Consider the following 25,010-nt stretch of genomic DNA (forward strand, 5'->3'; position numbering starts at 1 on the left):
AGATGTCCAGTAAATATGAATTTCAGATAACAATGAATAAAAAGTTTTAATATACCTCATGTAATATTTGATATATACTTATACTAAAAAATTAGTTTTCTGAAATTAAAATTACCTGAAAATCCTATATCTTTATTTCCTAAATCTTCCAATTCTACCCCTTTCTAAAAAGAAAGTAGTTCTTTCCTTATGTGTGTGTGGTAGGGTCTGGGTAATTATTAGATTTTAGCAGCATTTTTCCCCTGTAACTTTTCTCTTTTTTTAAAAAAAAGTTATGTTATAGGAACATATTTTCATGAAAAATATTTGAGTTGTACTAAACTATACAAAACTAACATAAAAATTCTCTTCTTTCTCTCTTTCCAGAATAAGAATTACCACAAAGAGTTTATGGTAATTTTTTTGTAGGCTGAAATAAATGGCCAAGCAAACATATATTTCTGCTAAAAATGAAAACATTTAATTTTAGCTATGTTTTTAGCCCATAGCTAAATTTATTTTAACTCATTTTCTGAGACTTTGCCTTTTAATAAAAAAATTAAACTATACCATTCATAGTGATACTGTCTTCTATGTTATTATATGTTTATATTAACCATATGTGTTTTTTTGAAAAGTTATTTTCTTTCATTTATTGGGATTGAATCTTCTTGGAGTTTCTCTATCTTCAGAGGTTTGGGAGACATAAAGATATTTTTAATCTTCTGGTGGTTATCTGTTTTTTAAATAAAACATATCTTAAATGCTTTTTATTGCAAAACCCAATTTAATAATTAATTATATCACACTCTCAAATAAAAGTTTAAGCTTATTCTATTCAGTTCTATCTCATTACCCTACAATTGCCCAAGTAGAGGTCATTTAAATTTTAGTTTCAGATTCTTTTATCCCTTACCTGATGAAACCAACAAAAGTATATCAGTTAATAAAAAAATTAGAGATAGGCAATATAAAAAAGGCATATATCTTAAAACACTTCATCTTTAAACTAAAAATATCTAAATAGCCTCTCAATAGCCAAACTTTTGGTATTAGAATAAAGGAAGCATGTGATACAGGATGAAGGGTCTGCTGATTACAACTTTATGTCTCTTTCTGGCATAAACCAGCATATACGTAATCATCACTAATTTCCTGTTTTAGCTACTTTTTTTTTAATTTAAAATTTTTAAAAAATTGTATTTATTTATTTTTTAAAAAGAGTATTTCTCAATTATAGTTGACATACAGTATCATATTAATTTCAGGTATGCAACACAGTGATTAGACAACTATACTACACCTTATGAAATAGTCACCACAATATGCGTAGCATCCATCTGGTACCATACATAGTTCTCACAATATTATTGACTCTATTTCCTATATTGTGCTTTATATTCCATTACCAATTTTATTACTGGCAATATGTGCTTCTTAATCTTTCACCTTTTCCACCCATCCCCCCAGCTCCATTCCCATCTGGCAACAATCAGTTTGTTCTCTGCATCCATGAGTTTGTTTCAGACAATCCAGCTTCTTTAATAAAGAGCACATGCTTGGACTTGAGGAACAACATGAATGGAGAGATGGGTTAGATTGTTATAATTATTGTTCTAATCTTTTACATTTCTTCCACATTTAATTTAGCAGTAAAATTTTTAAATGATTACTCTTTACCAATTATCTTTAATGAATTCAACTTAATTTTTTCATAGCGACAGTTTCTTTTTTGCTCTTTATACTTATTTCCTGAATCTATCTGGAATGTATTTGTTGAGTAAAGAGTGATATACAGCTCCAATTTTAGACATTTCTCCCAACATAATAGAACCTTTCTCAAACATCCCTAATTAATAAGAACATCTTTTAATCTCTGACCTATTACATGTAACACGTAACCAATTTTTATACATGTCTGATCTGTTTCTAGACTTTAAATATTCCATTAATCCATACATCTATTCATGTACCAATACCAAATTGCATCAGTTATTTAATTTTCTAGCATATTTTGACATATAGAAATGAGTGAAAGCCATAAAAAATATATTACCTATTTTTGCACCATTTCTCTTTGAGAAGAATTTTAGAATTAGTGTGCCATTTTTAAAGAGAAAATGTTAATATAGTGTTGACTTGTATTTTATTTGTGAATTTTATTAGAAGAGTTGAAATTTTGAAAATATTGAATTCTCCTTTCACAGAAAAGTATGTTTCTACATGCACTCTAGTTCTCTTTTATGCCCCTGAGTAAAGTGTTAGTTTTCTTCCATGTAGGTCTTACACACATTATGCATTTTGTGAGTTATTTTATACATCCTGTTCTATTATAAATCAAAGATTTTTCTGTGGTATTTATTAGTTGAGTTTATGTGCTGATTTTGCATGTGGAATTCTGCTGTAATCCCTGAAGGTGTGGTGCAATTTGCTTAAAACTATACCTTGCTCATTGTTAGTTTTATACTTCTTAAGCTAATTTTGAAAATTTATCATTCTTTAGAAAATTGTTTTTAATAAAGCTGTCAAGTGAGTGTCCCAAGCCCCTCCTGTTTTAAATATCTTTTGACATTTACCTGGGAACTCTACAATCCCCTTGCTATCATTTTGCCCTTCCCATTCTATTGCCTTTCTTGTTTTACCAGATTTTTCATTAATGTTTTTCCTGTCATTTCATGAGAATTGTGGTGGGCTGGTGGGTAGATTTGCGTTTTTACTCCAATTTATTAACCCAATCCTGAAGATATATAATTATTATTTTAATTATGGGAATGCCAAGTATAACTTTGCATGAAGAGAGATCTCAAAAACTGGAAAGGAAGCACTCACTGTTCTTGTGTACCACTCTCATTTTACAAAGAAGGACTTTGGTTTCAACAAAATAAGACCAGAGATTAGAACATAAATATTTGGAGGAAATATAGCATATTTGAAATTTATTTATAGATTCAAGCATTCCTGCTGTAACGTGATACACGTTTCTTTGTATAAAAGGACTGGGTGAGGTGTTCTGCAAATTGTAGGCTAAAAATAAGAGGTCTCATGGAAAATAGGGTTGGGAGAGACCACTCAAATCAATACAGGTCTCTAACCAGAGGACACACACACACACACACACACACACACCATAATAAAAACACTAGCACAGTTTTAAAAAGACATCTAATTTCAAACATGTAAAGAAATATGATAGTAAATAAAAGATGGCTTTAAAAAATGCCTTCAGCTTAGTGAAAGAGGATGTAAGAAACTTTTGATGCTGCTGAATATAGAGATGAAGGAAAAATGCACAAATATTGTGGAGAATTCTGCAATAAGCTTTTTCAAGACAGAGTTTGAGGCCAAGTTGAGAAACAATGCATGATGGATGAAAGGTCACTGTTCACTGTACAATACTGTCATCCTCAGCATCTTCCTGTGTGCTTTGCATTCAGCCACCATTACCTGGTGGAGCAAAACATTAATATGCCAGAAAAATTTACATGTATTAAGGCAACTTCGATGAATAAGATAATTCATGTTACAAAAACATGGTATATTGCAGATTGCATGTACTACATCATTTTTCCAGTTATCATGTCTAAAATACTTAATACTTCTTTTCATGTGTGTTAGTAATAACAAGAACTATTTCTGTACTAGAATTGTCACTTAAGATTAAGTCTCTGATGTTCTTTAGAAGACTAGAGAGCCTCCAATAATATCACACTTTCTAAGAGCTCTAAGCTACTATTCACGACTTGGCCATCACTCTCCTTGGCAAGACCACCATTTTGATCCATTTGTTTTTGATGATCTAAAGCTACATTCTTCAATATAGCAACCACTAGACACATGTAGGTACTGAGCACTTGAAATGTGGGTAGTCTGAATTATGATGTGCTGTAACCATAAAATACACTTTTGAAGACTTAGCACAAAAAAATAATGTGAAAAGGCTCAATATATATATATTTTAATTTTGATTACATGTTGAAGTGATAATATTTTGTGGATATTGAGCTAAATAAAACAATCCATTAACATTTATTTTCACCTGTTTCTTTTTATATTTTGAAATGTGGTTCGTAGGAAACTTAAAATAATTATGTGGCTCACATTATACTTCTATTGGATAGCGATGATCTAGAGAAAAAGATAGAGAGAAAAAGAAAATAAAGCATTAAAGAACAAAAAGAAGGGTGGTATATAGAATTTAATGAATAAATTAAATAAGGAAAATAAATTTGTGTTTAAAGATGCTATGTATCAGAAAACATAGAAGAAAGGCTTTCACACCAAGAGAAGGAGAAATAAAAAATATCACGGCTAAGATGGGTAACGTGGGGAGTAGGGTTTGAGACAGCAGGCCATGGTTCATAATGTGAACATTGGAAGTATCTAGTTCAGAATTTACACAATAGGTGTTTTTCTCAATCTGTTGAAATATGGGTGCTTAGAAGTTTTATTTAGTAATCATGTAAAAAAATTTAACTGTTAAATTAATCTATGATACAATAAAAAATTGCTTTTTCTTCATATATACTAGTAGATCAAAGTTCTGCACATCCATTTATTTATTTTTTCAACCAATAAATGTGCTAGTTACTGTCTTACAAGCCATACCTGTCATTTAAGATGAATACCAAAAGGCTGGATCCTTGCACATAATTGCTCCTACTTCCTATTCAAAAGTAGCTCATGTTATTTTAAAGTACTTCTATTACAGCATTATGTTTATATAAAGAGAGATTAATGACCTTAACATCAAAAAGTGATACTGAAATACTCCAAATTTGTCCTATGGGCAAAACAAGACATCCTAAATAATGTCTAACCTATGAGTATTGAATCCCATCAGCCTACGCATCCTGGTAAATGCACAGTTATGAACATTACTTTTTTACTGGAATAAATATATCTTTATTTTTTTTAGAATAAATAGCTTTAAATGTAATTCTTATGTGTAGTAACTAGTCACAGAATGTATTGTGAAATATTACAGTCACATAAAGAAAAAAGTATTTCAATTTGATTTTATAAATATTGAGACCCAGGATTGCTGACAGCTATTAAAGACATTTCTTTAAGAAAACTCAGTAATTAAGCTGTCTTTTAATACTTAGATTGAGAAATATAAGGTGAATATCAAACATCTTAAAATATTAGTAATACTATAGTACTCCACAGAGCATCGTTCAAATACTTATGTGTGCATGCATCTGTGCACACATTCACGCACACATTCCTTTGGTATTTGCCACTTAAAATTTTCTCTGATGTTACATCTACTGTATTTTTAATTCTAGTAAGCTTTGTAAACACCTTGGATTTTATATGCAATGTAATATTTGTTGCTGACTCAGCATAAAGATAAGCGATGTGTTGTTTTCCTCAACCAGTGCACCTCAAGTTTATCGTTACTTTTCTCTCAGGGGAGCCATAAATAGGAAAAGTTGAACTTCATGACTTGGATACACAAGCATAGGTTAAATTCTAATTTAGGGCTTACAGTCATGGGGTGGTTAGTAGAGGAGAGTCATGGTTTTGAACAGAGACAGTCCACTGGGCATAAATCAGTACCGACAGTTGCTACTCAAGAGAGAACTTGGACCTAAGAGATCTAAACATATCCATTCAAATGCCCCATTTTTCTCAAGAATTACCCCCAGCCTGTGAAAGGCCACTGTCCCTCAGGCCTCTTCACTTGAATATGGTTGCATTCCTTTCATACATAGTACACATACTTTTTTAAATTCAAAACTAAAATGAAATTGAATGTACTGCAATGGAAGTCGTGTTTAAGTCTAGAAGAAATGTTTTATAACAGTTTTCAAATTTACGATGCCCTCTCTGTTAAGCTGTGCATTCATAAAACACAACAAAGTTACATACAGCATAACAATCTATATAAATGAAGTTAACTAAGACAAAGAGTTAATATAAAGAAAGGTAAGGTGAAGCTGAAACTTTGTATCTCTTGCAAAAATATATACTAACCTCTAAGGAGTTATTTCTGGGGTATGGTATGTAAAATTTGTAATACAGTCACCAACCCAGAATATAAAACTTTCAGATATTATTCCATTTCAAGCTTTGATTATTTTTTCCACAGATTTCCAGAGGAGAAACATTCTGTAGATATTATTAATACAAAACAATCAAGAACTAAGATTAAAATAGCATATTTAGCCTTAATAAGATGATTGGCTAATTTGAAATACTATATAATTCAAATATTTTCTACCTAATTCCTTTACTTTAAGAAAAATGGAGCACTAAGGTATTTAAACCTCAATTAATTCAAAATTGGTGGTAGTAGTGGGGCAGTGATTTGATAATTCTTAGTTTTTAGAAGTAATGCTATGAGTAACAAAAATAACTTGATAGCTGCATATTGACTATTATAGTTTTAGGTATAATGAAATCAAATTATAGACCTGCATTTAGTTCTGATTTGCTGTGTCTTCTTGGAAAAATCATGCCACAGCTTTGTGATTCTTTTTATCAAGTCTATTGGTTAATGCTGCTTGCACAATCACAAAACTTTTTAGAAAGTTTACAGATAAAATATGCCATAATCCTTACATATAATTTTCAATAATAACCTTTATTTAGCACAAGCTCTTTCTTTGTGGTAATTGCTTTGAAACGAAGGTATATATTATGGAGTATTCACATATTAGGACATTTGTTCTTGTAGAGTTACTGGTTAAAACCACATGCAAGTTTGTATGAATAATAATAACCATTAAAAAGAAAACCGAAGTTAATTTTAAGATGTGGGGAAAAGTGCTTTTAAGAAGATCTGAAAACTAAATTGAAGTAACTCAAGATACTCAATAAATAATTTATTAACAGAACCCATTTTTATATGTGTGAGAGCTCTCAAAGTTATGACATGTTCTTTCCAATGCTGCAATCGGGTTCTCTTGGTGAACCATGGTGGTTCTATAGTTCACATGGTGATTTTATAGGTGGAAGAGCAAACTTTAGCCCAAGCTCTGTCAGTCTTCCATAAGTTCAGTAATGGTCTCTTACTCTACTTTGTAACTCTTTATAAGCATATGCTATTATTCATACTGTCATTTAAATGTTTTTTTCCCAAAAGAAATTATTTTCTTATTTTCCTGATATTAAAAAAGGCAGGCTTATAGAAGTTTTGTAAATTAAAAAAGAAATGAATAAATATCATCGATATTGTAATTCTTTTTCAAATGTAACTATAGCATTTTAGTGTAGAGGATTTCATTTTATATTTCAAATAGAAATATATTTAACAAAAATTTATATATATAAATGTGATTTGAAAAGTTTTAAGACTAGATCTTCACCCTTCAAACTATGATACATGTTTTTATATCAAAACATATGATGCTATATTTTAATAGTTTATAAATTTTATGCCATATTATAATAAAATTATACTAATGACTTAATTTACCGTTCTTTGTGAGTATTATTGGAGATTTAGTTTTTCTCTCCAGTTTTTTTTTCTTTTGTTGTCATTATTAGAAATCATGCTATGGTGAATACATTTTACATCTAAGTATTTTTGTATAATTATGATTATTTCCATAGAAATATTTGTAGAATTGCTGAAAAACAGATGATCTGGTTTTGACATATATTGATAGCTTTTTGACACATTTTTGACAAAATCCCCTTTAGCAAGTGCTATATCAATCTATGTTCCTAACAGCTGTTTGGATATTATCCATTTTCCCACTTAATTTTATCGTGTTTTAGCAATTCGGTAGGCAAAAGTGGCATCTCGTTGTTTTAATTGCATATTTGTTATTAGTTAGGTTAAACTCTTTAAATAATTTCTGTCCATGGAATTGCCAGTCACATTCTTAGTCTGTTTTTTCTTGATAATGTTTTTAAAATCACAGTTTAAGTGCAGTTTATATATTCTAAAGCTATTAGCATTTTATCATATTGTACCGATTTCTTTCCTCAGTACTTCTCCTTTAAATACAAGTTGATCATTGACTTTTCTGTGCAGCAGTTTCATATTCTAGCCATTAGTTCCTCTCTCCTCTGTGATCTACAAGTAGTTGGGATATAATAATAATAATAATAATAATAATAATAATAATAATCGTAATAAAAAATACTGCCTTCACAATAGGGCATTGTAATGACTGATTACATGACTTTATGAATTCTTAGCCAAAGAAGAGGGCAAGGATTATATATAACTCATCCTTGTATTCTCAGTGACTAACCAAATGCTTTGCACGTATGTGGTTCTTAATATGAGTTGAATTAGACTATTACAATCTTGCACCCCTTTCCCTGAAGATACCCACAAACTACATATATTTTCTACCCTTTGTTCTACTGTGAAGAACCATTTGCTATTTTTTGTATTACAATCATGAGCTTTTGCAGTATTGTTTTGTAGTTAACAGCCATGGCCATGGAGGCAGCGAAACCAAGGTTTGAATTCAGGCTTCACTCTACCAGCTTTCTAGTTGTGTGACCTTGAATAAAGCTTCAGACTACCCATCCATAAAAGAGGGGTTATTACAGTTTCTATTGTCCTGATATGTAATAAGATTTTGATGTCTACCCAATAAAAGGTAAACAAATAGTTGGTATTTGCTAAATTGCTATTATTATTATTATTATTACTACTACTACTACTACTACTACTATTATTATTATTATTACAATCAAAGCTAGCCAAATACTCCAGATAAATTGTGGTACTGTAACTGTTAAAGTCTAAATTATTACTTATTGCATTATAACTTACTACATGTTACCTGTATTCTCGCTTTAGAAAAACTTTATGAACATATTTCCAAGTATTTAAGTACATATTTTTAGACAAATTATATAGGCATGAACTTAAAAAAAAACATCTGAATGTTTTAGATGTTAGAAAGAAGAGTAATGAATATCCTGCTTATTAAAATAAATTATATCAATACAGGTAGGCTGTTATTCTCAAATAGTAAGCAAATTCCTGATATATACACATCATTCAGTTTTCATTAGGGAATAAATGACTATAATTAATCTATACTAATACTTGGCAACTTTCCTATTTTAATAAAACCCAGGTAAATGAATTTTTAATAGATATAAATGACTATGAAAACATTTTAGAAATCTATTATGTTCATATTAACAAGGAAAAAAAAGAGTAGAATGGTATATACAACATTTTTAGTGGTCAACAATTGAGCCAACTAATTATAGATGACTTATCCTTTCAAAACGACAATTAAGTCAAGTTCCATTATAAATTTCCTCTGCATTATACTTTTCCAAATTTCCATCTCCTCAATATTTTTGCTTTTGAGGTGATGTTTCCTACTGATAATACTACATAAATATATTTGATAATGCTTCTTGTTCTTTGCATCTAATGTTTGACATCAGCCAAAGTCCGGATGTACATTTGGAAACTTGTGCATACAGAAGATAAATGTTAATGATTATTCAGCATAAGATTACATTACTCTAGTGTTTCTCCTTGCTTGTTTGATATGCTGTCAAAACAATATGTTGGTAGAAGGTAGCAGCCTAGCCATTGAGTGTATTAATTGGTTTAAATAGACATGGAAAAGGGGGAATATCTGTGACCTTCATGCAACAAAACATTTGTGATTTCATAAAATATTAATATTTTGTTTTAACTGGGAACACAAAAGGCAAATAATTAGTCTTAAAAGTCACAGTTAACGTTTCACAATAAAAGACTGTACTTGCTGATAATACCATTTATTTCACTAAATTACCTACAAAATATTTTTAAGCATATTCATGGTAGAATAATAATGACAGTGATAGTGGATATTTCAAAAGAAAAATACAGTTATATCTCCATGAGACTGTTGTCAATCTTTAGATACTTATCAAAACAAAAGGGAAATGTCAATGGCAATCCATTTTTTTTTTGAAAGATTTTTATTGGGGAATTGGGGGGTTGGGAACAGTGTTGGGGAATTGGGGGAAGGGGAACAGACAAGTTGCTGTCGTTTTTTGTTCTTCAGTCTAGTTGTGGAGGACGCTGCCCCACTGGCCCAAGTTGGCACCATCATTGCGCTCTTCCCAAGCGAGGCAGATCGGTCGCTGGCTTCTGGACGGCCGCTCACTGCGGCTGCTAGCTGCACACGCTGGCTGCCAGCCACACACGGTAGCCCATGGCAACCCACTGCCACAGGGGCTGCAGCCTGTGCCTTCCCCCGCGACTCACGGCAGCCCAGCTCCAGGTTGAGCTGCTGTTCAGCATCTTAGCTGCGGAGGGCAGTGTCACTGGCCCTCATATGTGGGATCCGAACCGGGGCCCTCTGGTGTCCCAAGCCAGTTCTTAACTATCGCGCCATTCGGCCGGACCAATGGTCATCCATTTTGTTGAACATTTTAGTCTTTATTTCTTTCCTGTTTAGAATAACTATGCAATACCAGTAGAGGGATATTTACTTTCTTAAAGTTGTATTTTACTTTCAAGGTTGATCTTTAAGGAACTTCAAGATAATAGTTATTATAGTTCATTAAGAGAAGGTGAGTTCTCTATCAAATAAGTAATTGCATTTGACATACATGAGAACAGACTTTTCTCATTGTTTTAAAAGCTTCCTGAATAAATAAATGAAAGTGTTTTAGAATGTACTCTTTTATGGAAATGTTATAATACTCATACTCAAACCTATGTGATTTTTAAAAATCAGTATTTAATCAACATACTGATATTTCAAATTAAAAAATTATTTATTACAAAAGAATTCATTTTAAAAAATTGTGATCAGTACCAATAAGCTTCATTAAAGCTAAGGAGACCTGGCTTGCCCAGGATTTTCTTGATTTCAAAACTGAAAAGGAACCCTCTCAGCCCTGGGAACCCCCAGTTCTGGGAACCCCTCAGTCCTGGGAATCCCTCAGTCCTGGGCAAACTGAGAGGGTTGGTCACCCTAGTCACAGATCACTTAAGTACATGATGCCATAAATACACAAAATACAAAATACAACCAAGAATAAGACTGTCGATGTGACTCATAAAATTTCAAATCACCTTAAAGGGGGGGCTGACTTAACTGATTTAATTATTCTGGTTAGAAGAGTATTGTGTTTGTACAAAGTCTGTTTAAAAGAAAAAAAAAGCGCTGCTTAACATAAGTTATAACAATGCTCAAAATTTACCTTAATAAGGTACTTACTTCTGTAAAAATTCTTCAAAGCCACATATACTTAGAAGATAATCTTTTGGAGTTAACTGGTCATTTGTACAAAAATGTAGAATTTCAGCAATCAGGTCTTTGACAAGATAATTAGCTAAAAACAAAGGTGAATAAAAAAGTTAATAAGAGCTTATAATATATTGACTAGGAAAAGTTTTTAAACATACAAAATGATTCACACATTATGAGTTAGTGTTAACTGTAGTTTCATCAAAAATAATTAAAATAAGGTGCATCTCATTTATTTGGTTAGAATTGGAGATATTTTTTGAAAAATATTGTTTGCATTTTCTCTGATCAGTCTTTCTTCATATTACATAACAGCTAGGTATTGTATTCCTCATGTTAAAACCATTGGTACATTGTAGCTCTGCATAAAAAATATTCTGCTGTTACCCTTAGGGACTTGTGAGATGCCAAAGAGATTATATAGTTAGTGATAAGTGGCAAGTAAGGAGTCTAAACTACATCTGTCAATTCCAAAGCCTGCACTCTTAGTGATTCTAAGTCTCCGCAGATGATTGTTCTTCCTTTACCAAGTAGGATTCACCCAACTTATGCCTTGAAGAGCACTGTAATAGCCTTACTGCACATGTGCTTTCTTTCTCCACCTTCTCTGGGACTCAAAGTGTAAGCATACTATAAAGCTAAGACCTTTGTCTTTTCATATTTACGTTCCATAATCTCCCCCACTAAGCTCTTACGTGCATATGCCATTTAACAATGGCCAGACCATGCTGACTTGTTACAATGTGTGTCTATAAAATATTTTCCTAATTTTAAATAACAAATAGTATGAGGTTCATATATTATCATAAATAATATTAGTTGAAAATTATCTCTATCTCTATCATCTCTATCTATTTATTTCTAGCTCTATCATCTCTATCATCTATCTCCGTACTTTGAATGTGACCTTATAGTCTCGATCAATGAAAACGAGTGCAACAGACTATACTGTTGGCTCTTAGCCAGTGAGAATTTGAACAGCATATTGCAAACACCCAATTACATTGGTCTAAGTCATGTTTTGTTTGCAATTATGTGTTCACTTTGCTGTGGCTTCTTTTACTGCCACACCATTTAGTTGGTAAGGAAACGTTTTTGAGACAAACTGGCTAACAAAATGTAGTGCAAATTATATTGCTGGGTCTTCCACAGTGAAAAAAGGGAGAGTATAATGATAGATTTTAAAATGTAGGTTTTATGGTAGATCAAGGTGTTATAAAAGAAGTGGTTGAATGAACAAGTAGTAAAGGTCATCAGGAATTAGGGATTGTGGACATGCTTTGACATGGGAGATAGTATCTTAAACATACTGCTGCTTGGGAATATTGACTGAAGTAGTGTGAATTGAAGCTAGAAAAAAACATGACCACAGGCGAAATCATGAATAAAAGGGCTTTGATAAGGAGGGTGGGAGAACATTGCCAGTATGTGATGACAGGAAAACATCTTCAAAGACACTGGTTCACTATAATTCATTTGACTCTCCCATTTCCAGAACTGCATCCCCTGTGCTATATGTGGCATGCACAAATGCATTACTTCACTACTATAATCTTTTCACTTATATCAAAGACTCCATAATCCAATATCTAGCTACTATTTCTCTCCTGTCTTTGGTTTGATATCTCTTATTGCCTGCTTCAGGTTACTCTTTGAATATTTTATTATTACTTCAAATTCAGCATGTCTAAATCTGAAATTATCATCTTTCTCCTTGAAGCCAACCATTAAGTGTCTGTGAGTTAAACTTTTCATCCATATTGTGAGCCAACAAGTACTACAGCTTTTTAAAATTAGATTTTATACCAGTATCTTCATTTTGGCAGCTAGTATAATCCTTTTCCCAATTTCTTCTAGTCTCCCACTCCATGTAATTCTTCTCAATCTATTGACCGTATTGCCTACCACATTGAAAAGGCTAAAGCCCATTTGAGATACTTTAATTATACTACTCTGCACATTAATTCTAACTTTTTTATGCACCCTCTCCTATCCCTTTATACCTCTTTTGAAATATAAGTATCACTGCATTTTACTAAACCTTACTTCTTCAACTGTTATCTTTTCTACACTGGGCTCCAATTAAAGACCCCCTCTTTTATATATTCAATGTCCACCTCTGAAAGTTGACATAAGTGGAGTTATTTCAAAATGGAGCACAAACCATGATTCCAGGAGAACTGTCTTACACGTCTTGCATTTTGAAACTTTGAAAGGTTTGGACTGGGCCAGACCCTTGGACTAGGCTAAAATCAAGATTATTTTACATATTTTACCAACAATTGCTGGTAATTCTGACAACAAGAATTGATGTTTATGGACTTTCTATTTGAAGATAGAATCAGCAACCAATCAATCATGTATAACTAATGAATAACTCAGCTTTACAGTACCAATAGAATTTCTTACTTTTTCATATAATTATTCCTTTTTTCATAAAATACCCTTCCCTTCACCCTGTAATCAGGACACCATTTCAGTTTCTGCCCGAATCTGTGCTTCCTGAATTACATTTCTTTGATGACAAACAAACACTACTGGCTCGCATTTTGGCCTTTTAATTTTAAATTGACACCCACTCTAAAATTGCTTTTGTCTTTTCTTTGAAATGTTCTGTTTCTATTTAATCAATAAAATCTTCCCTCATTTATTCCATGCATTTAAAATAATGTTATTTATTTATTTATCTATTTATTTATTTTTACCACCCCATGTTGCCAATCTTCTTTAAAGAGTAGATAACTTCTGCAAACAGTTCTCAATTACTCTTTAATCTTTGCAAACTGACTTCTACTTCCAACACTTTGGAAGTCACATGGCCTCCTCTTACAGTTCCAATCACACATGATCTAAATCTAGAAAGCAGTTGAAAATAAAGACACTGACTGTAGAACAACTTTGGAATTGGAACTAAGGACATGGGAATCAACTTCATTGAAGTGACAGCTGAAGATGTGGAACCCAGAATTATGAGCTTTTTCAAAACACCAGCTCCTCTAGAAGGATGACATTTCCTCAGCCTTGGGGAAGCCGAGTTCTCTTTGGATGTAAACCTCTCACCCATCTTCTCCTCTTTATTTATCTAGATTTCATTATTCTTTAAGTTTCTATCAACAGCTATGTTTTATCAAAGCCATTCTTGATAGGGTAGATGAAGGAAGCCAGCATTGTGCATCCTACAAACACAGAATGAATGTAACCACATCAGATGGTCTGAGCATAAAAATTCCTAACTAATATGGGGTCATGGCTGTAGTCACGTCCTAGGCCTATAGCTCCTTGACAAAGGTCGATCTTTCCATTAAATGAACCTGTCTATTGTCTTTCTGCATCTAAGATGACATACCCTTGGAATGTCAGAGTGATGTCCTTTTCCAGGCCCCTCAGGGCACACCTACCATACCAGAGCATTAGACCACAGAACCCCTCATTTTTACCGTGTTCCCCGAATACCATCTCTATGTGCTGTAAATGTTAATTATTAACTAACCTGTACCCACTGATGTAAAAGAAGTATCTGTTTTACTTTTTATCCAATCCCAGAGATTTTCCTACTTTGCTATCTCCTGCCCCTTTAATCTACCATCAGTGGATTTCATGTAACCCTCCTTACTTCTCCTCCTTTAATTTTAATATAGAAAATATGTGGAAAATTGTCATTCTATGTAGCATTTTCTCAATCTGTTGAGAGTTTTGCTTCCCAGCAATTGTCAGTTTGGCTCAAATAAACTCAGAAAAATTCTCTACATGTTTGGACATTTCCTACATTGACAATACATTATTCAGAACTTTGTTATTTACAGAACATCTGTGTTACTAGTAAAACACTAACATAAAGTTTTGAAAGGATCATGCAGGGGTTCCGAACAGGGCACCCCAAGATATACAACTTTGGAATGTGAATGATCTTGAATTGAAGGCAATCGAGACCCTGTGAGCTCATAAGAAATTTTTACCTCTCCTTAAAGAATTTAAATTTGGGCCTTGTCCATAATAAGAGTTATTGCCAGATATAATATTTGATGACCTATCTGTAGGACGGGGCAAACATATCATCACTGATCATCTTGTTTTATTGTCCTATGAATGACCTCTCTCCTTCTGAAGCCCCAGTGTGCCTTACCTCATCCTTAGCTCAGAAAGCCATATATACCTCATTTTAACTTTCTGCATCTGAACCTATCACATGTGTGGAGTCTCTGATGCTCTTGTGTATGTGGGGTTCCCATATATACATATATAATTAAATTTGGTCATTTTCTCTTGTTAATCTTTTCCACATTGATGTGATTATTAGAGCAGCCAGAAGAACCTAGAGGGTAGAAGGAAGTTTGTTCCTCACTCACACAGTTTTGACATAAAGATTACTTTAAAGTAAAAACATTTGAAAATGTTATTTGACTTCTTTTATCTGACTGAAGTAGAGACTCCCTAAAATATAGCTACCATTAACTTCATTCTGAGCTAGTTTCCTGCAAATTCAGGAAAGAAGGCAGACTGGGTATCCATTAGCAAAAAAAAAAAAACCAAAACAGGACAATGTAAATCTTCATACTTCCCTATTAAAGCTCTAAACTATGCCCCATACACTTTTACATTAATTTTGTATAAAAACCTTTACCTCTGGGTATTCAGCAGGTAATTTATTCCTGAGTAATTCCTATGTATGTAAACCTTGTCTTTTTTCCATTAATCTATCTATTGTCAGTTAAGTTACAGCACCCCTACCCCTTCAAATGTCAATGGATAAAGGAAAACTTTTCCCCCCAACAGTGGCAATTGCTTACTCTGTATGTTTCCATGAATGTCCCCTTCCTCCTCCTCCTCTTTTTCTTCTTATAAATACTTTTAATATTTTTGAGGGCACAGACATCCTCTTGACCACCACACATCTCTAACACTAAACACAGTGACCTAATCACTTTACTGAAACTTCTCTTAAGAGTAAAAAGTGGCCTCTGGCTTGCCAAATTCAACAAAGGCATATCTGGAGAGAGAGGGAGCAGTGTTAGAAATTAAATTTTGTAAGTTGGAAGAACAGGAGATGTCTCCCTAGTTCATAATTATTCCCTCGTCCGCAGCAGCTGAAGCCAACACAACCCAGGTTATTCTGATTGCATCAAGGTGCAGAGCCATTGATCTTGGCTGTGCAGTCAGAATCCTGGTTTTAGAAATTTGGAATTGGATCCAATAGAGAGATTGAACTTTCTTTAGGGAGCTGCCCAAATAGCATGTAAGCTTGAGAGCTTGGCTTTCCATGTGTTCTAGAAAATCAAGGGAAATGAGTCAGAAAAAAGCAATAGAAGCATGAGAAGCAATTACACAGGGAGAAGATGAGGTGAAAGGCCTAAGGAATCTTGAACTGCTTGTTTACCTGTACCTTTAAATAATTACTAATGTTTTGCTGAATTCCTACTTTTAAATTCTATATGAAACCCTTGTATTCTTTAAAGGTGTTTTTTTTTTTCTGTTTAAACCAGAAGGAGTTGGTTTCTGTTAGTTTCAAACCAGATGGTCTTTATTAGTTCCAACATATTGTTATGTTTTGTAGTCATCTGTATTCAGAGCCTTGGCTAGAGTAAGAAAAAGCAAAATAATAATAATATCAATGAAAAATATTTATTGGATCATTATTTGTCAAGAAACAATAGATGATCTGTAGAAACTTATTTAGTAGCAACCAAGTTTTGTTTAAAGAGCTAATATTGTTTGGGAAAAGAGTTGACTATACCAGTGAAATAAAATATTAAACAACTTGAAAGACATTCTAAAAATTTAGAGAAATAAGAATTGTCTGGTGAGTTTAATGAGATACAGATTTCTGGGATTCATTCCCGGAGACATTGAGTCAATAGTTATATTTGAGTCAGTGATGACGCTGGGCTGCACAGGGCTACTGTAGTTATTACTGTGGGAATAGAGACTACATGTCAGTGCCTGTCCTACCTCACAACTTACTTACATTTCAATGAAATAGTTCTTTCTAATGCATTTTCACTTATATATAGTTTTATCTAGAATATTTTTGAAATTTATTTTTTGTTTTTAGCTAAAAACTTGCTACACTTACTATTTTATAGCAGGAAAATAAGGTGTCTTGATTAGAGCTATGTGAAGAGAGTTGTTAAAAACAATAGTTAAACAAATGTTGAAAAGATAAGGTTTCCAGTTATTTTTCCTCTTACTTCACTTAAGGGCAAAGTACTAGCTAATAACACTGCTTTTAGTGATTTTAGTCAAAGTTGTGCAGCCTGTACCAGCTTTATGTAGATTTTTATGCTTATATACAAGGTCACTTACCATGTGGCATAAAATGAAGTAGTTGTGTTGAGTTTTCAATACGAATATTTATACTAAACTTTGTATCAGAAAAGAGTTGATATGGAAATGTGGTAGTAGTGCTCCAGATCTTCCCCGAGTTGGAATTAATATCAGCGGCATGATATGTTTCTCTGATTCTGAAAAATATATGTTTAAAAAATAATGAGGATGAGACTATAAGAAACTTCATTAAGGGTTTGCTATGGAAGATTTAAAATACAAAAACAATCAGCAGTGGATTTGTAGTACAGGCCAGATTGGTAAAGATTACAGTTATACCAACTGTAGAGGACTCTTCTTTAAGCTTTTCTAAGAGTACCCTATTTGAAGAAATGAAAAATACATTGTCATTTATAACACATAAAAATTCAATCTGAACAATGATTACTTGCTTCATTGACATTGCTTTGGAATTCTTTGAACTTTTTTCCTTGGTTTTTGCTCATGCCTAACGTTTTCAAGCTGGAAGTCACTCATCCTGATTTAAGGATTTGGGTAAATAAATTAGCTTGTTTGCCAAGCTGGTAAATACCATTTTTGGCTGTCAATTTTCCTTAAATTTTTGGATTTTACACAAATCTTTGAATTTTACATAAATTATTGAGCCCACAAGTCACTTGTAGATTCCAAAGAGTTATTAGTTTTTGCTCAGATGAGTCAGAAAACTGCAAAATAGCTTCTCCTTGGAGCCAGAAGCCTTGAGATTGATCATAGCTCTTCCATTTAGTCATTTTATGGACAGAGACAAATTATTTCACCTGTTTCTTTGTTTGCACAAATTAGAATATTTATATCTACAGTAGTTCCCTCTAAGCTGCGGTTTCACTTTCCATAGTTTCAATTACCCCAGTCAAACAGTCTGAAAATATTAAATGGAATCTTCCAAAATAAACTATAAGGTTTAAAATGTGCACCCTCTGGGACGTATGATGAAATCTTACATGTTCTGCTCCATCCCACCTGGGATGTGAATCATCCCTTTGTTCAGGGTATTCAGTCATTTGTCACTTAGTAGACTGCTCAGTTATCAGATCAACTGTTGGGATATCTCAGTGCTTGTGTTCAAGTAACACTTATTTTACTTAGTAATGTTCCTGAAGCACAAAAGTAGTGATGCTGGCAATTTCAATATGCCAGAGAGAGGCCATAAAGTGCTTCCTTTACATGAAAAGGTATGTATTCATGTATAGGAAAAAGCATAGTAGATGGATGGTTCAGTACTAACTGCAGTTCCATGTATCCACTGGGGAACTTAGAACATATAGCTATGATAAGGGGGGACTACTGTACCACATTTTAGATTTAAAGTGTCAGGTTCCTGGCCATGCTTGTCAGTTTGTTACAATGAGTAGCTTATTCCTGAAGAATCGATATTTATATATTTAAAGATCTTAATTTAGGAATCCAAGTTGTCATTTTAAATTTTTTTCTGTGAACTAGAGCAAGAAGTTAGTTAAAGATTTTCATGGATTTGAGGAACAACTGAGTATACACATTTGAGTACTCATACACATATGAGTACATGGTTCATAGTAAGCCTGCAATATGTTAGCTGTTAGTCCTGTTTATACCAGTACTCAAATTGCTCCAAATTCTATAATATTTCTCCAATTCTTTGATTGGAAAATCTGTACTCTTCCACTGTACCACAGTTGCATTGCATAATATTTAAATTAAAAAGTAACACATGTTGCTTTTATAGACATTTCTGTCTATGTACTTCTACAACCCATGAAATTTTGACCATACAAACCTAGTTTTACTAAGAGAAAGTAGGTCAGCCAAGGGTGAGAGGGAGGGAGGGAGGGAAAAGAAAAAAATATTTTCATGGATTTGACATTTTGTGTTTTTGTACGTGTGCCTTTCAACTTCTTCCAATATGGTTATGAGTTTTTCAGGGCAGGGACCTTGATTTTGTATTTGCTTGCTCATTCTATATTTGACTATTTCATGCATGGGCTAATTATTAGGCATTCAAATAGCCTTAAAATTAATAATTAAATAAATGATTCAAATATTTAATCCTAAATGATTTAGTAGGAAGCTGCTATAGCTGATAAATATGCTAAAGTTTATTTATATGTATATTTATTATATTTAAAACACCCATAAATGGATAAGAATCAAGAGAACTAAAATGCAAATGCATTAATTTTTTAAAACTTTCAGGAATCTTAGCACTAGAAGAGATAGCATTATACAAATTTTAATTGTTAATGAGAAATTGGTCTTTAAAAAAAGGCATCTACTTTTATAAGTTTATTTTTAGATTAGCAAAAAAGGGGATCAGTGATTTTTTTTTGTAATATCCCTAGTGAAAAAAAATTGCTTTTCAGTGGAAAAACAGCCATGCACTTGTTCTATATCCTGGCAGCTCATTCAAGATAAGATTGTGTTATTAAGAGAAAGACATTTTCATTATTCTAAATAGTATATCCCATGTAGGAAGGATAAATCAATGCTAATTTGGGATAGAGCCATAGGAGTCAGTCAGTCATTTATGTCATTAAATGAGAAATGAATTCACTGAAAACTAAACTATCAACAAATAGCAAGGGCAGACCTAAAATTATTAAACATTCAACTTTAACCAAATTTTCATGAGAAAAATAATTATTTGACTGAAAAAACAACAAAAACAATCCCAGAAGTTTATTAATGAACTAGTTTGTTATAAATTTATACTTTCACTACATTAAAAAATTGCAGAACATTTAATATGCAAAATTAATCAGTTCAGTGATGCTAGAATAGACAAATTTATGCAGGTAAAGAAATTTCAAAGTTTAATGAAATAGCAATACTCACCTTTTCACTTTGTCACAAAAGGAGGCCAGACTCATATTACTGCCTTGAGGTACTTCAACTAGCTGAATGGAACAACCTATCAGCTTAAAATGAAAATTGCTAAATTAATGTAGTTTGGCATGGAGAAAAGATGAATTCAATTCTATAATTTTTTTCTTGATTTTAAGATTTATTCTGTTTTTATTTTTTTAGATTTTAATGAAGTAATACATATAGAAAATTGCATGAATCTTAAATATATAACTTAAGTTTTGAGGAATGTATGCAGCTGTGATATCAATATCCCAATCAAAATATGGAACATTTCCATCACTTTAGAGAGTTCCTCCACATCTGTACGTCTATGTATGTCAGTCTGTAAATCTATTTTTTTAACTACAGTTATTCAGATTTCTATCACCATAGACTGGGTGTATGGGCTCTTTTGTTTCTGGCTTCTTTCAATTAAATTATATATATACATATATATATGTATATGTATATATATGTATATATGTATATGTATATATATGTATATATGTATATATATAAAATTTATCTATGTTGTTGCACATATCAATATTTCATCCTTTTAATTATTGATTAGTACTATTCTAATGCATGAATATGCCACAATTTGTTTATTTATCTTCCTGTTGATGCACATTTTGGTTGTTTATGTTTTGAGGTATTATAAAGAAAGCTTAATTGTCCTATACAAGTATTTATATGAACATGTGTTTTATTTCTTGTGAATGCATCCATAAATCGCTCAGTCAGAGGGTGGGTGTATGATTGACTTTAAAATAAATCATTTTTGCTTTATGTATTTTGAATCCGTTATTAGGTACATATACTTTTAAATTTATGTCTTCCTGATTGACCCTTTTATCATTATGAAATGATCCTTTTCTTTCCTCTAGGAACACTCTGCCTTGAACTGTACTCTTTCTGATACTACTAACCACACAGGCTTTCTTTTGCTGGTTGAATGTTAAATCATTTTATTTCTTTTGCTTTCAACCTATCTGTGCCCGTTTCTTAAGTGTGTCTCTTGTAGACAGTAGTAAAGTCTCTTTTTTATCTAGTTTGTCAATTTCTTCCTTATATTTGGAATGCTTAGCCTATTCATATCTAGTGTATTTATGGATATTTTTAAATTTAAGACTGTCATATTGATATTTGTTTCTACTATTTTATGTTGTTCTTCTATTTCTCCTTCCCTGCCTTTTTCAAAGTATTTGATCATTCAACATTTTGGCATTTCTCTTCTCTCAAGGATCGATGTCCTATGCTGCCTGTTGTTCAATGCCTAAAATCAGTTGCTTCATATATTTTTGTCTAACTTTATAATTCTTTTCAGTGGTAAGGGAAAAGTTAGTACTTGTTACACTGTCATATTCTAAAGTAGATGTTCCAAAAATTCATTGGCTTTTAATTTAGATGAGTTGAGTTGCTACCTCATCTGTAAGTGCCTCAGACAGAATTGTTTATTCTGTGAACTCATCCTATCTGCTATTTTGCTGTGTTACCTTTATTTGTTTGCAGGTTAATTTGACTAATATGCTACTCCTAAAATCAGGCATCATGTATTTTTTTCTTTTTATTCATTATGCCTCATATACCATGTATATTTTAAGAATATGATAAATAGTTGTTGAGTAAATGAAGAATCCTTTTGCCTCATGCTGTAAATTATAGCGGCAATAATATTTCTTCTTTTTACTGTTTGCTTCCTGTTTCACTTGTGTCTAGACTCAGCATAAGAACAGAAATGTTCAAATATTGTACAAGAAACTCTATAGTTACTAAAATGATTGGAAACTACTAGTGAAACCATTAGGATGAATTGCACAATGATTACTTAGTTTCCTACTCTTGGAATGATCCGAATAGAAGTTGCCTGCCAACAGTATAATTTAGGAGCCTCTGAGTAAAGGGATATTTTCCTACCAATAATGATCTAAAGTTTTAATTCATGATAGTATGACTCAAAATATAAATGTAATGAAATGTTTGTGTTTCTGAGCATGCATAATAACATGATAAGAATATAAAAAACTATCATCTATGATATTTTTTATATGATACTATATTTTATATGATACTATGATATTTTTATCTAATAAAATATATATACTACAACATTATATTTAGATTTGATGAAACTGGAAGTTTAAAAATATTAGAAAAATGTTATTCCCTTTCTTCAGAAAAAATAATTAATTCAGGAATACAAAATACATATATAAATAAATTTTTTTTCAAAAGTAATAATAATGCATTGTCCTATTTAAGGTTCATTACCCTCATTACCAAATTAATCCAGCATACTATTACATTATTCTTTTGGAATCATAATTTCAGGTCAACATATATATGACACATACCTCTATTTTCTTTGGCCATGTACTTTCCCATATCTTTGGTAGAAAAGAACATTCAAAAAGCATTGGAGAAGGTTCCACAATGTTCATAGTTCCACTCGTTTTATTCTTTTCTCTTGGCATGAAGTCAGTTGAGCAGGATGGATATGTAGAAGGAATGCTACTTTCAAACCCTATAGGATAGTTATGATTTTCATTTTGTAATTCTATTTGTGAATTAATTTTATCCAAACTAGTGGATGATGGAGCTAAAGTATTGAATCTGTAATCATTGGGACCATGGCATTTTCCTATGGGGTTTCCCCAAGAGCTTTCTTTATTCATGTTCTGAGGGTTTGGTAGCACAGAATGCCTAAAACCAATTACTGGTGTTTGCCTGACCTGGTGACAGGAGAGTTCTGAGCTTTTAGATGTGAATTCATTCAAGGATATTTGCTGTGTTTCATCTAATGAATGTTTTTTTGAGTTCCACTTTGGTGCACTGGGCACAAAAATTGTGTTTTCTTCAATTTCACTCTGATAGAGCGGGATTTTATTACTGATCTCATCTACTAGCTGATCAAAACCCAGGCTGACTTGGCTAGCACAAAGGGGTTGATTTGCCGAGGACAATTCTTGGTGCTCATGCTGTTCTTCATATGATTCACTGGGATTTAAATCTGTTTTCCAACAATATGCCATTCTTTATTTTATGTAACTGAGAGGGTTTGTCTCTGCTCCAAATACCTCCTTGATGATGTTATAACAGAGTACAAGAATTTCCCTAGAAAAAGCATAAAAAGAAAAAAAAATGTTCTTTGATGAAATAGAAATAAAAGAGCTTACAAGAAAGGAATATGATGAATAAACATAAACAATTATTTTAAAGTTTCTCCTTAGCAGATGAAATAATTACTTGAGTAAAATAAAGCTCCATCAAGGCTCACTACATTAAAGTCCATGGGAGAGGATTGACTTCAGATACTCATGAAACTCCTGTGATAGAAAAATAAATCCACTTCAGTTATGATAGGAGTTTCCTGAATCAATCCACAGACAATATTCCACTTTAGACTCCTTTTCTTACTGAAGATCCATTTGCTTATATCATCAGTATTTTCCTCTGTACTTGGTCATCTATAAGCATGCTAAAGTCTCTTTATTAGCTAAATCGTCTCTTCTGTATCAGCAGTGGCTCCATCTCTAGACATAGTCTTAACTTTTTCTGCCCTCCACAGCCAATCATCTTATAGGTTGGTTAGATCCTTTCTTCTCCCCCAAACTTTTAAAAAAATTGCAAACCTTTTTCATCACTTCTCCAAAATGACTTTCAATAAGGTAATCAGTGAGCTTCATGTCAGTGAATTCAACTGACATTTATCAGTCTCTGTTCATCTCTCTGCAACATTTGATTCTATTCACCACACTTCTTATTTAAAAGTTCCTTGCTTTCCTATTTTGGCTCTTTGAACTGTACTCTCCGAGTTCTTCCTTTTTGCTTTTTTCTCAAAGACTTCTTTGCCTAGTACTCATTTTCCACTTGACTCTTGTCAATTATCCTCTCCTTGGAGGTTATTTTATATCTCTTATAGCTTAAAAAAATCATCTCTATGTCAATGACTCCAACCTAGACCATTCTTCTTATTACTCAGTATCTCCTCTTAAAATATTTTAACCTCCAACAGAGAGTTCAAAAATTAAATCATAATTCACCCAAGCACATATTCCTATTTTAGTGTTCACTGTGACAGAAAATGGCCCAACCATCTACTTAATTGCTTAGACCAGAAACGAGGGTTTCATCTTTGAATCTTCCCCCACCTTTATTCTTCTATATCCAATAAACCACCAGTTCCTGTAGGAAATCCTTCGTCCTCTCTCTGGCTACCAATGCCATAATCCTAGTATCAGGTGTTCACTTTATTACCTGCAATGTTGCATTGTTTCTGAAACTGCTTCTATGTTTTCTGCAATCTATTTTTGTGTCCTAGAATCCATTTTGTTATATTATAATGATATATTTTAAAAAACCAACCAAGTATCTCCCCTGCAAATAGCTTTTAAGCGGTTTTCTACTGTCTCTGGATAATATCTATAGTGTTACATATGTAAGATTTATCTTTCCTATTAGATCATTAGACCACGTTAGTCTTTCTCACTTATAACTCAGTACCTAGTACTTTTCTTCACTCAGAGTAGTTGCTCATTTGTATTTGTTGAATAATGATTTAATAAATTTTAAAAAATTATAATTGAGTGAAACAAAATGAAATTGGAAAGTATTTGTGCCACTTCTATGGATTTATTAATTTCCTTAACAATTATATGTGTCTGTAAAAGACAAAAAAAATGTAAGGGATAATTATGATAATGG

General features: G+C 32.4%; 1 protein-coding gene across 1 annotated transcript in view; it reads right to left on the minus strand.

Moving 5' to 3' along the window:
• Positions 1 to 25,010, minus strand: part of PIK3C2G (phosphatidylinositol-4-phosphate 3-kinase catalytic subunit type 2 gamma) — a 310,994-nt gene that overhangs the window by 270,388 nt on the left and 15,596 nt on the right. Inside the window, exons 3-6 of the mRNA XM_019623621.1 lie at positions 22,661 to 23,420; positions 20,292 to 20,374; positions 17,463 to 17,620; positions 11,133 to 11,247 (exon numbers count right to left, since the gene is read on the minus strand). Of these exons, the coding sequence (XP_019479166.1) occupies positions 11,133 to 11,247; positions 17,463 to 17,620; positions 20,292 to 20,374; positions 22,661 to 23,338 (1,034 nt within the window). The 5' untranslated portion in view covers positions 23,339 to 23,420. The remainder of the gene's footprint in view (positions 1 to 11,132; positions 11,248 to 17,462; positions 17,621 to 20,291; positions 20,375 to 22,660; positions 23,421 to 25,010) is intronic.

Source organism: Hipposideros armiger, unplaced genomic scaffold, assembly GCF_001890085.2.
Source record: "Hipposideros armiger isolate ML-2016 unplaced genomic scaffold, ASM189008v1 scaffold_554, whole genome shotgun sequence".
NCBI classification, from domain to species: Eukaryota; Metazoa; Chordata; class Mammalia; order Chiroptera; family Hipposideridae; genus Hipposideros; species Hipposideros armiger.